Below are 13,769 nucleotides of genomic sequence, written 5' to 3' on the forward strand. Positions count from 1 at the left end.
AGTTGAATATGATTGCAAGCCCTCCTATTCAGGAATATTCTGATTCAAGATGATTTGAGCCCCCACCTCTAATTTAGATCTTTAAAGACTTAAAATGGTTCAGGCTGTAGCTACTTGAGAGAGAGACTCCCACTGGAGCAGACAAATACAGGGCTCCAACTTTTGGATGATTGGGGGCTGGTGGCAGAACTCTTCGTGAAGGCTTCTCAATACTAGATTTCATGGTCTGATAGTTTGTTAATCTACAGCGTTCAGTGCAAAAAAGTGTCACAACAATTTAATTAGATACTTTAGGAAACAGTTTGAAAACAGAAGCTGTCAAGCCACAGCGGGAAGAACTTTTGAAAGCCATGACAGCTTTAACTCCATAAAAGCAAAAGATGTTAACTTTCATCTATTGCTGTGGGATGCAACACTTTCCTTGCAGCTCAGCAGCTTGTCAAATTCGTTTTTTAAACTAGGCAAAGGGTAGAGAGAGGAATCAGCTTTAATCCTTTTTGAAGAGTGCTATGATCCTGAAAGTACATAATTTAAAGCTCCAATTTCAAACAGTGGTTCTGGGGAAAAGACTATACAAATTAATCATACTTCATCATTAGAATGGCTCAATGGAATTCTCAATTATGTACTGTTTGGGGTACATTATTCCATATGAAAATAGAAAAAAAAATTTAACTCTAGTTATTTCTATCCCATGGAGGGAAAAAAAACATTTGCAACAAAAGCATGCCATATGATAAAAAACACTTCAAACTAAGAAGCTATGGGATTTTAATTTCATGGAGTTTGTATCTATTCTGTCAGCTGTCTCCTTTGATTTGGCTAAGGCAAAAATCATTATCCACATAGAAAGTTTTATAAGAGTGCTCAGATTCCTTTATTCCAGAACTGAAGGCCAATCTGCATCATGAAGTGGCTGCATTGAATCCAAAAATCTGGTCCATATCAGAAAGGTCAAATACCAATCTATGTAAACACATTTTACTAAAACCAGAGACACAATCTGCACCACCACACACCTTCCTCAAGGCAAACATTTTACCATTCTTTAAACTACCGTAGTTTAAGTGGGAAAGATTTCTAAACTTCTGAAGCTAAACCAACCAGTAGCTCATAGCAAGAGGAATTACAATGCAGGTCTATCAATGCACATCTATTTCCACTCCCCTCCCCCCACTAAAAAATATTAACACAGGGACCAACTGAAAGTACAGGAAACAAGATCAGAAACCTTGTTAGTGTCTCAGTGCTGTGTAAGTATCTCTCTCCCAGATATAACCCACTTCAATATGAATTTTAATAGTAATGCTACTGTCTATTATTAATTAAGCAGTTAAGTACAGCAAGTAAACTTACTTTTTTTAAAAACAAAGCACTGGAAAAAATTGAACATTTCTGAATTTGAGATTTTTATTTATTCCGCTAAGGAACAGCAGGGCAGTTTCTCAATCTCACTGGGTCTTGGAAATGTCTTTAGTGTGACCTGTGAACCCATTGGAGCAGGATTTTTACCATTGGATTTGATCAATCTTGCATTATTAGCCAATTGGTTAATAAGACTGTTGCACAAACATTTAAAAATAAAATCTTTTAAATTCATTCCTTCACAGACAACTCAGTGTTTCCTATCACAATAACTTATGCTTGAAAATTAAAGCAAGGATATTTAGTGTTTGGTGGAAATACGGGAAGTTTCAGAACCATGCATACACAGGGAAAGATACCCAAATATAAAAAAACAGAACTACTCTTTCTACACGTGTATCCGTGATGATATCTGCAGAGAAAATACATAAAGCTTTCAGTCCTTCAGAAGCACTTTATAGCTACAGCTGATTTATAGTTAAATGGAGTTTCAAAAGTCCAAAGTGAGCCACTATAACGTCCTGTAAACAAAAAATTCTAGGATATTAAGGACAGTCAGTAATTAAGAACTACTTGAAGAGCTATGGCTGTTCCTTAGGGAGCGCAAAGTCAAAACTGTTCAAAACCAGAGAATCATTTAATATCAATTTACACTTAATTCTTTTTAATTTCAACGTCCCAGCAAAATATACGAAAACAGTCTTTCCACAAGTATAAAGTGTGGAAACGTTTTAAAAATAGGGGAGTTGTTTGTTTTTTTTCCGAATGCAACTGTGATCATCAGATTCCATAGTTTAATCTTGGCAACAGATTCTTGTTGGAAAGAATCCTTTTGTTTTGTGGCTTTTGCATGCACTTAACTGGAACCAGGTTTGCAGAGTGTCTTCTTAAGAGCTCACCAAAACATAAATCATGCTAGAAAAGAAAAGAAAAATGTAAAATGTACTAAATTTAGATGTAATAGTTTGATTAGATAAGTTAACAGTATTATGCATTTCATTATATTATGCACAGATTCATTCCCCACTGAAAAAGAGCAGACACACACAGCTTGTGTCATTACAATAAAATACTGAGAGTTCCCCATGACTTTTTAAAATCCAGGTTAAAGCATTAAAAACGAACCCGTGCACAGAAGTGTCGTGTATATAACACTCTGGACACTGGGATCAAGTGGCAGTAACAACAGGCAGTCTTGCATAGGCTCAAACACACTATATGTATATATATTGGAAGAAGTTTTTTTAATCATGTTTTTCCTAATCTTTTTGTATGATCGCATGAAGAAACGCTGTCAAAGTCAGTCTATGCAATGTATTGGGAATAGTACTACATCCGTACATTATCACCAGCTGTTGCTTCCCACATCCCCCCTTTTTAGAGAGTCTGACTTTGTGTTTACAGCTTCTCTGTCTTCTCACCCATGATGACCATTGTACCAACAAACTTCAGTGAAACCCAAATTTTAAGACAAATGTCACTTCTTTTAAAATATTCAAATTTCACCCATATTATAATCCCAATACTTTTATAATAAAAATTAAAAGGTTGGGATTTTTGATTCTTTGGTTCAGCTGTCTTGCTAAATTATGATCCAAACTTTGGTGGGAGGGTGGGTTGTTTTTTAAAATAGATACATAGACATTACATCCCAGGCTAAGCGTCTGAAATATTTTTACACATTAAGATAAAAATGTCACGGCATTTTGGGGTTTTTTTTGTTTGTTTTTTTAAAGAAAGTTTCATATAAATTTAAATTTTCACTCTGGGTTAAGCTCAAACAAAAAGTTTCTGACTAAGAAACTTACCCATATAGGTAGTAAAAAAATGATAGGAGGTAAAATGCTAGTTTGCACCATCCTTCCTTCTGACAATATGCTAAAATATCTGCATTCATGATGGTTGTAGGATCATAAAGACCAGGTCCACTCATCACAGGTCTGCTCATATACCTGGAAAAGACAAATTAGGTTAGCAGTTAAGTTTGGAAAAGCAAGCTATGGGAAAAGCAGGTTCCCCCACCCCAAAACACAAAATAGAAATTTGCATAAGGAACCATGCATCTTTAACTGCACTAAACATTTACTCCAGCCAGCAATTAACAAACCATGAGAGTAAAGTCTGAGACCCCAACCTAAGGCCTTGCCTGTATGGGGATGGATCACTTCATGATTGCCTGTTCTGTTCATTCCTTCTGAAGCACCTGACATTGAGCACTGTTGGAAAACAGGATAGTGGGCTAGATCAGGGGTGGGCAAACTTTTTGGGGCGAGGGCCACATCTGGGTGAGGAAATTGTATGCAGGGCCGGGGCAGGGCGGGTGGAGTGCGGGATGTGGAGGAAGGGGCTCAGGACAAGGGATTGGGGCAGAGAAGGGGTGCAGAGTGTAAGAGGGGGCTCAGGGAAGGGGGTTGGGGTACAGGAGGGGTGCGGAGTGCAGGATGGGGCTCAGGGCAGGGAGTTGGGGTGCACGTTGCAGCAGGGAGCTCAGGGCAGGTGGTTGGAATGCACAGGAGTGCAGAAGGGCTCAGGGCAGGAAGTTGGGTGCAGGAGGGGTGCGAGGTACAGGCAGAGGGCTTAGGGCAGGAAGCTGGGGGGCGGGGGGCAGAAGGGGTTTGAGCTCCAGCCCGGTGCCGCTTAGCTAAAGTGGCTCCGGGGTGGCAGTGGCGCACACCAGGGCCAGGGCAGGCTCCCTGCATGCCTGCCCTGTCCCCACGCCACTCCAGGAAGTGCTGCGGCCCCTGGGGGGGAGGGGGGGCAGAGGGCTCTGCGTGCGCACATGGAGCCCTTTGCCTCCCGGCCCGGGGGCTGCTTCTGAGAGCAGCGCCGGGCCCACAGCACCACCAGGGGTAATCCCGCGGGCCGGATCCAAAGCCCTGAAGGGCCGGATCCGGCCCGCGGGCCATAGTTTGCCCATCCCTGGGCTAGATGGACCGTTGGTCCGACCCAATATGGCCATTCTTATGCTCTCATGGTGGTTTTTTGCACTGTAGCTGCACTGCACCAGCACAACTTATCTCAACTTCAAATCATATTACATTATAGATGGTGCTATGCCAAGGGTAGGCACGACAACCCTTTAAAATAGAATGTAGGATCTAAGGCACCGTATTACAGGCTTATTAAAGAACTGGAAATGTTGCAGAAGAGAGCAACATGGGAGAGAACCAAACGTAATTGGTATGGTAAAATACTTAGGAAGGCTTTGGTAACTTCAGAACCGTTTAAAACATGTACTGCAGTACTCCCATTCCTGCTTATCTAGTTGGAAAACACATTCCTTTTAAAAAATAAAAGGAAAATAGTCTTTTTTTTACTTTTTATAACTGTAGCGTAAGCTTGTCACCATTTTATCACAATGGGCCTTTATGCTGAAGAAATGGGACAATTAAACATCGCAAAAGGACAGTAAGTTATAATTAAGGCTACGATTTTGTTGCGGAAATCATGGAATCCGACGGAGGTTGCAGAAATCACGGAATCCATGACTTCCAAAGACCCCTGTGACTTCAGCCCTGGTGGCTGGGAGCTGCAGGATCCCGCTGCCTCCCACAGCGGCAGGGAGCTGTTGGGTACCCCCGCCGCCTGAGGCAGTGGACCTCCACGCTCTCGGCCACCGCTGCAGGGCAGAGGGACCATCCCACAGCTCCCCACCACTGGGGAAGGAGTAAGGGGACCCTGGAGCTCTGAGCCCCAACAGGTTGTGGGAGCCCCAGAGCTCCCAGCCACCCCGCAGCTGCCCACTCCCTTCCCATTTTATCATGGATATTTTTAGTAAAAGTCATGGACAGATCACAGGCAACAAAGAAAAATTCACAGAAGCCCGTGACCTGTCCCTGACTTACTAAAAATATCCTTGACAAAATCTTAGCCTTAGTTATAATTAACATGAGTAGAGAGATCAATATTACCTCCAAATATGGTAAGCCAACAAAGGCATATTGAGACCCAGTGTAAGCCACTCTGCTGCACAGAGAAACATAACACAGAAGAATGCATGGATGAGGTACTCTGGAAGTACAAGCTGAAACAGAAAAATATGCATCAGAACATGTAATTAAACATCATACAGCTTGGTTTGAATTTCTATTTATAAGGTAAATTATTGGTAAAAATTCCATACTACTATATAGAGAAAAACCCTCAAATGGGCAAGTAAACTGCAGAAAGTGAAAACAGCAACTGGCAGAATACACCCTGATATTTACAGAAAAGTTTGGGTATTCATGAATATACAGAAGAAAATTTACAAGCTGGAATGCTCAGATTATGGAAGCTTTTATTACTTATTAATTGGCTATGTGCACTGTGAACAGCTTCCATGTTTTTACAACATACCTCTGTGACATAAGAGTAGAGCATTGAAATATTTCTGCACATGCCCCACATAGAAATATCCATGGGAAAAGTAATCCCTAGAACAGTTTATATGCAAGAGTTTCTTTTGTATTCTACTATTTTTGAAGCTTTGAACTTGATACACTATATATGTACAGTATTTATTAAAACAGACTTATTACCAAAACCTTATTTCCAGTACAAAGCTTTATTAGACAAAAGGAGCATCAACATTGTTAAGCACACCAATATGCACAAATACAAGCAATATGCTTTCTGCAATGTAGGAGGGAACAACAGTAAAATACACATACAATTTGTGGCATATTAGCCAGTTCCATTTTCCTTTGTACAAGACCTTTCAAATACCTAACACCTGCCTTTTTAACATTGTGCTTTCCAGCAGAAGCGTACAGAGGTAATGCTGATTACTCTCAGATTACTGAGAGCATAAAATACCAGGTAACCCTGCTAGTGCTATTAAAAGATAAGCAGTATAGAAATATATGTAGATTAAATGTAGGTGAAATACCCTAAACTCAAGAAAACCTCATGCTCATCACAAAAGTAAAATCCTTCAAAGGCAAATATACCAGAAAGAATCGTATCACCTACTCTTTTGAATTATACAGTTCTCCCCAAAAGTTCATCCATATATTTGAAATGCTCACAGGATAAATAACTAAAAGCTGTTTCATGTAAACTTATTCAATTGCTACTACATATTTCAGTCAAGGGTTTATCATAAACTAAAGATTTACTGGTAGTTAAATTACTAAGGAGTCTACTCTCTAAGTGAAGCACACACAAGACAACTCTTACTCTTTGACTTTGCCCAATTTGTGTATCTAGGATGACTGCCTCAGAATGTATTTTGCAGTTTTCTTTAATACTGTCTAAAAGCAGATACTTGTTTTAAACACCTAAAAAGGTCTAACTAGAAATCTATAAACTAGAAGCAAACAGACTTTTGTTCCTAATGCACATTCTAATACATTGTTTCTGTAAATGACTATTGTCAAACAAAACCAACTTACGTCAACACAAACCCAAGTCATCAACTTTCTTTACATTTGTAAAACAATTACTTTTCTTGTCCAGATCACTCTTGTATACTCACCATATGTAACTTTTAGATGTTATTCCAATTATTTAAGCTAAAAAAAAGTTTGACCACCAAGCAAGACCTGTTTGCTACACCTGAAATCTACAAAAATTAAGACTAACCATATGTCTCAAAGCATGTATTTCCCTTCCATCTAGTTAGTCTATAAGGTGCCACAGGATTCTTTGCTCCTTCCATCTAGGTTTGTGTGTTCTGCCCCCACACCAGAGTATCAGACTGCCTTTTAAGTATTTAAAACTATGTTATCTTTCTTCATTTCCAGCCTACGCAAGAACTAGCTTGATTAGTTCACAGGTTACCATGCATTTTTCCCTAAAGGCTAGGAAGGAAGAAATATTTCTAAATACTCAAGAGAAGCTTGGATACTGTTGTGGTGGGGGCCACAGACAGAGATGGAGATGCTAAGCATTATGTGAACCAAAAATGGTACTCTAGAGAAGTATTTACCTTTCATGACTAAAAATGTTCTCCCCTAGAATTTAAATTTCAAGACAATGGATCATGTCGCTTCATGTATTTGTAAAGCACCATGTGCATTTACCATACTCTTCAAAGAGTAACGATCGCAAATTCACTTTTTCATGACTAATCTAACTCCACTAGCATAGTAAATACCACGATCAAGATTTTCAGTTTACACAAAGCTATCATATAACACCTCATGCATTAGGTTAATAAAATATTTGCTTTGAACATGCACATTATAACAGCCTTTTATTAAATTTGTGATAAGATCATAATGCATTAATGTAATGAGTATTTGCCTTCCCCCATACTGTTGCAGAAATGACTGTAAAACAGACTGAGTTGGGGAAACTGTTAGATGCACAGCTATTCAGGCACCACTTTCCAAGATGCAATCTTCTCCATAACATCTTCTTTCTCTCCACTCACCCACCCTCAAGCTGCAAAGCTCTCTGGCTGTCTAAGACACATACTTTTTCAGCTTTGAATTCAGTCTCCATTGGTGTGATTCTACTTAATTCTGCAAAACACCATGATTTACAGTGCAGCCTTCCTGTATTTTTATCTCAATCTGCCCACTCCAAGTCAAAATGAAAGGGATGGTGAATGGGCACAGACATACTGCGTTACTGAAAATACAGACTTTCTAATAAAAAGCCTTAATATTATTTGTCTGTCAAAGACACAAGCAAGCTAAAAGTGCTTGAGGCACAGCATTAACAAATAGGAGTATAATTAAGAGTTGTATCCAAGAGAGCACACAGTATTCTGAAAGAACACTGGGGATATCCTTGGGAAGCTGACCTCCACCCCGGAAATTGTAAGGCCAGATCAGAATTAAACCCCCACACCCACCCCTTTTTTTTTTTTTAAACAAACTAGTCTCCTAGATTCTGAACATCAGATAGTTCAGTGAACCTGGCTTGATACCATTTATTGTACATCTTCAGTTGCTGTAACTATTCAATAGATTTTAGGCATATAACAGTTTTCCCCACTTCACTGGGTAAGCAAGCAAACTTATTTTGCACAAAATATGAAAGTTCATGAAGTTATTATAAACCTGAACAGACAACAGGCAGATGAGCAAGCACACTGAACAAAACATCTTAATAGTAATACAAATGTTCCTAACAAAATGAAAGTAAAAGTGGGATTAAAACATTAAACTAAAAAGCAGTACACACCTTTAATGCAATTTTGACTCTTTTAATCTTTTTGACCTTTTCAACTGTCTTTGTGCCGAAAATGTAAAAAGCAGATTGAAAGAATGTTAGTAGGACAGCTGACAAGATCATCAGCAGATTAATAATAGTCAGAATATTCAAGATTGAAAGTAAAGAAGAATCAGATAAAGAATTCTGTCTAGAAGTTCTATCAAATATACTAGACATTACCAGCAGAACAGAATTTTTAATGGCCTTTTTGATTAAATCAAGATAATAGCAACAAAAATTATTTATAAATTTATGCAAAGAGGATTCCTTATTATGTAACTTACAGGATTGAGTGTATTACATTGGTCTATGGGATTCTTGTAATCAGTCTTCAGCTCATCAAATGCTATAATCTAGAATAAAATTGGAACAGTTAGGAATCTTCAATTAAAAAGCAATAAAAAACATCTCACCACAAAATATCATTTATTGGTACAGAGCCATAAGTGCTACAAACACAATCTTAGTAAGGTCGTTTTACTCATGTAAAAGAAATAATTCCATAAACTAAATCACCTAGAGCAACAAAGTATTTGAAACAGGTCTGCTTCGGTTTAAAAAACATTCAAGCACATTTAGATTAGCTTCAGATTATTCTAGACGTTTTATATACTCACAATGCTCTGGCATTACATCTTTGCATTTCATTCCCTCATTCCCTTTTCCCCCTACCATGCAGAGGAGTTATATAGTGTCATTGCAAATAGAATTCAGTCCCACAGAATATATCCATGGTGCATAAAAAAAACCAGGAGGTTGCACACGTGACACACTTCCTCTGTGCTAAGTGCTTGTCACTTATGCCAGCCAGTTAATTAAAAGGAAGTGATGGAGTCTTTGAAGAGGCTGAATGGATGTGTTATCTTCAGGGTCAGAGTGTGAGATGGCAGGCAAGGGAGATATATTCAGGAAAAAGTCAAGAACATCTTTTAATGACAGAAGTTTTACCCATACACTGATGCTTAGGAAAAGGTGAACCTGCCAGGGTGAAATAGAGTCAAACCCATTTTTTGTAAAATGGATATCATGGCACCAAACAAGACCAAACAGGTAATTTATAAACAAAAAAGCAAGAACCATAGAAAAATAAGTATGAGAACCAAAACATCACGTAATCAGTACTATCAGTATCCTTCATATTCAATGTAAACTAGAACATGTCTACATAGCATCCTTTAAGTTACAATAAAAAGCTTATTACATAACTACAAAGCAAAAATTGAAACTGAACAAATCTGAATATATTATATACGCACACACACTATTGATGCTGGGGGAGAAGCACTTAACACACATTTTAATTTATTTCCTCCCTCAGATCCAATGGTACTTCCTGGTTTGCTTAAAGCTGCCTGAGAATGTATCTTTGTGGCATCACTTGGATTACATGAGACTTCTGGTAACAGGGATGTCCCACAATGATGCATCCTGGGACAGATTCAGAAAACCAAGAAGTTGCACTGGATTAATGGAGAAGAAAATTATAAAATATTGGTTAAAATACTCAGAGAAAAAATCATCAGTTTATCTGGTACACATCTAAATAGGTATCTTAGCAACTGCAAGGACCAAAACTTTTTTCTTTAAAAAAAAAAATTAAATTCTGCTGATATTAATGGCTTAGTCCTCCAAGCTCATCAAGGAAAATATCATCTTCAAAAAAATCCACTCATTCACTTAGGAGATCATCTTTAGGAATGAACTTCATATCAGTGCTTCTCTCCAAGAGCAGGCATCTCATAGCCACTTGAAACTAGGTTTCCTAAAGTTCCACCATTAGTCTTTTCCCCTCTGTGGCAATAGAAAATCCAAGACCTCAAATAATAAGTAATATTTACACAGGATTTGCATTTTAAAAGGTAGCAAACCATGGGGGGGGGGGGGGGGGAAGCAAAATTTTTCCATTAATTACAAAACTTTATTTGACTTGAGACTCAAACATTTTAAACACATATTCCTTCAAATAAAACACCAATATTTAAAAATATAAGACGCCCACATTTTCAACAAAAATGTTTAATAAAACAAACCCAGTTTGCATTAGCCTTTGAAAATTCTACTCATCCACAGGTGAATATTGTCAGTTTTGCATCATTAAAGTAATGATGAGCAAGCAGGTTATGTATCTGGACTGGTGAGTTTTCAGGACAATTTTGCAAAGCTGGTTTACACCAACAGGAAGTTACTAAACATATCTGATCAATTATTTTACACATACTATTTCAAATATACGCAAAATAGGGCACTATTCCTCAAACCAATAATCCCTAAGCACATCCAGCCATGGCCAAAGGTCACATGCAACTGGGTGCAATTCTGCATGGTGCAGAGTTGGGCGGGGGAGGGGAGGGACACGGTTAGCAATGGTGGAGTGGTGAAATCTCTGCCCCCACCCCATGTGCACATAGGTGGGATGGAGCTGGCTCTCTGTGGGAGTAGCAATGGGGCAGAGGGAAGGTGATTAGATTTCTGCCCACACCCCTGTGAATACACGGAGATGTACAGATGGCTGGGGAGGGGAGTTGGATTTCTGTCCCCATCCCTGTGAGCCCATGGGGATGTAGAGAGGGCTCTGGGACATCAGAAATAGGGGCAGGTCAATCTCTGTCCCCACCCCTAGCAGTGAAGAGGGTGGAGATTGGGGGGGGGGGGGGGCGCCGCAATGAAGGTTACATCTCTGCCCCCACTCCTGAGTGCGGGGGAAGGAGAAATGGCTCGGGGATGGGTGGGCAGCAATGTGGGGGTGGGTTGATCTCTGCCCCCATTCCTGTGAATGCGGGGGGTGGGGGTGGGGTGGGAGATGCCTCAGAGAAATAAGAATGTGGGGCCATTACATCTCTGCCCCCACCCTATGAATGTGAGAGGGGAGATGGCTGGGGGGGACACAACGACAGGGGAGCGGTTAGATCTCTGCCCCCCCACCCCTGTGAGCGTGGGGATGGCTCGGGGGGGGGCAGCAACAGGGGGCGGTTAGATCTGCCCCTCCCACCCCTGTGAGAGCGGGGATGGCTGGGGGGGGACAGCAACAGGGGGCGGTTAGATCTGCCCCTCCCACCCCTGTGAGAGCGGGGGATGGCTCGGGGGGGGGCAGCAACAGGGGGCGGTTAGATCTGCCCCCCCACCCCTGTGAGAGCGGGGGATGGCTGGGGGGGCAGCAGTAGGGGGCGGTTAGATCTGCCCCCCACCCCTGTGAGAGCGGGGGATGGCTGGGGGGGGCAGCAGTAGGGGGCGGTTAGATCTGCCCCCCCACCCCTGTGAGCGCGGGGGATGGCTCGGGGGGGGGCAGCAATAGGGGGCGGTAAGATCTGCCCCCACCCCTGTGAGAGCGGGGGATGGCTCGGGGGGGGGCAGCAATAGGGGGCGGTAAGATCTGCCCCCCACCCCTGTGAGCGCGGGGGATGGCTGGGGGGGGCAGCAGTAGGGGGCGGTTAGATCTGCCCCCCCACCCCTGTGAGCGCGGGGGATGGCTCGCGGGGCGCAGCAATAGGGGGCGCTTAGATCTGCCCCCCCCCCTGTGAGAGCGGGGGATGGCTGGGGGGGGCAGCAGTCGGGGGCGGTTAGATCTGCCCCCCACCCCTGTGAGAGCGGGGGATGGCTGGGGGGGGCAGCAGTAGGGGGCGGTTAGATCTGCCCCCCCACCCCTGTGAGCGGGGGGGATGCCTCGGGGGGGGGGGCAGCAATAGGGGGCGGTAAGATCTGCCCCCACCCCGGGGAGAGCGGGGGATGGCTCGGGGGGGGGCAGCAATAGGGGGCGGTAAGATCTGCCCCCCACCCCTGTGAGCGCGGGGGATGGCTGGGGGGGACAGCAGTAGGGGGCGGTTAGATCTGCCCCCCCACCCCTGTGAGCGCGGGGGATGGCTCGGGGGGGGGGCAGCAATAGGGGGCGGTAAGATTTGCCCCCACCCCTGTGAGAGCGGGGGATGGCTCGGGGGGGGGCAGCAATAGGGGGCGGTAAGATCTGCCCCCCACCCCTGTGAGCGCGGGGGTTGGCTGGGGGGGGCAGCAATAGGGGGCGGTTAGATCTGCCCCCCCACCCCTGTGAGAGCGGGGGATGGCTCGGGGGGGGCAGCAGTAGGGGGCGGTTAGATCTGCCCCCCCCACCCCTGTGAGCGCGGGGGATGGCTGGGGGGGGGCAGCAGTAGGGGGCGGTAAGATCTGCCCCCCCACCCCTGTGAGAGCGGGGGATGGGTGGGGGGGGCAGCAGTAGGGGGCGGTAAGATCTGCCCCCCCACCCCTGTGAGGGCGGGGGATGGCTGGGGGGGGCAGCAATAGGGGGCGGTTAGATCTGCCCCCCACCCCTGTGAGCGCGGGTCTGGAGACGGCGGGGGGGGGCGCTGTGCAGCTCGCGCGCTCACACACACACACCCCGGGGCCGGGAAGCGACCCGGCCACAACGGGAGGCAACAAACGGTGCCCGGGCTCCCCGCGGGCAGGGGCCGAGCCGCGCCCCGCCCCCGCCCCCGCTCCGGGCGCCCCGGCCCGGCACTCACATGCCAGATGGCGAAGAAGATGAGGGCGGCGGTGAGCAGCAGCGCCAGCATGTAGCAGAAGGCGGCGAAGGTGAAGGCCATGGCGGCGAGAGCGGGCCGCGCGGCCAGCGGGGCAGCAGGCGCGCGGGGGATGCCGGGCCGGATCGCGGCCGAGGCCGGGCCCGGGGATGCAGCAGCGCAGGCGCACTGAGGAACCGCCGGCACCGCCCCTGCTCTTTCGTCCCGCCGTCTGAGCAAAGCGCGCTCCACAGCGACCCCTGGCGGAGCCCGCCTGCGCGGGGCATCCCTGTCAGCCCCCTGCAGGGATATAGGGGGCACAGTCCCCCCACTCCACCCAGGGACATCAGCCCCCAGCCCCCTGCAGGGATATAGGGGGCACAGTCCCCCCACTCCACCCGGGGACATCAGCACCCAGCCCCCTGCAGGGATATGAGGGGCACAGTCCCCCCACTCCACCCAGGGACATCAGCCCCCAGCCCCCTGCAGGGATATAGGGGGCACAGTCCCCCCACTCCACCCAGGGACATCAGCACCCAGCCCCCTGCAGGGATATAGGGGGCACAGTTCCCCCACTCCACCCAGGGACATCAGCCCCCAGCCCCCTGCAGGGATATAGGGGGCACAGTCCCCCCACTCCACCCAGGGACATCAGCACTCAGCCCTCTGCAGGGATATGAGGGGCACAGTTCCCCCACTCCACACAGGGACATCAGCACCCAGCCCCCTGCAGGGATATAGGGGGCACAGTCCCCCCACTCCACCCAGGGA

The 13,769-nt window shown here is 45.0% G+C and overlaps 1 protein-coding gene across 1 annotated transcript; it reads right to left on the reverse strand.

Annotated features, from left to right (window-relative positions):
• Positions 1–1,396: 1,396 nt before the first annotated feature.
• On the reverse strand, positions 1,397–13,177 carry CNIH1 (cornichon family AMPA receptor auxiliary protein 1). The gene is made up of 5 exons (XM_045016308.1): positions 13,002–13,177; positions 8,796–8,864; positions 5,277–5,389; positions 3,174–3,317; positions 1,397–2,280 (listed from the first exon to the last, which is right to left on the reverse strand). Exons 1-5 carry the CDS (start codon positions 13,080–13,082, stop codon positions 2,253–2,255), a joined length of 435 nt encoding a protein of 144 aa, XP_044872243.1. The 5' UTR covers positions 13,083–13,177; the 3' UTR covers positions 1,397–2,252.
• Between the last annotated feature and the right edge of the window lie 592 nt (positions 13,178–13,769).

The sequence above is a fragment of the Mauremys mutica genome, chromosome 4 (assembly GCF_020497125.1).
Source record: "Mauremys mutica isolate MM-2020 ecotype Southern chromosome 4, ASM2049712v1, whole genome shotgun sequence".
NCBI lineage: Eukaryota > Metazoa > Chordata > Testudines > Geoemydidae > Mauremys > Mauremys mutica.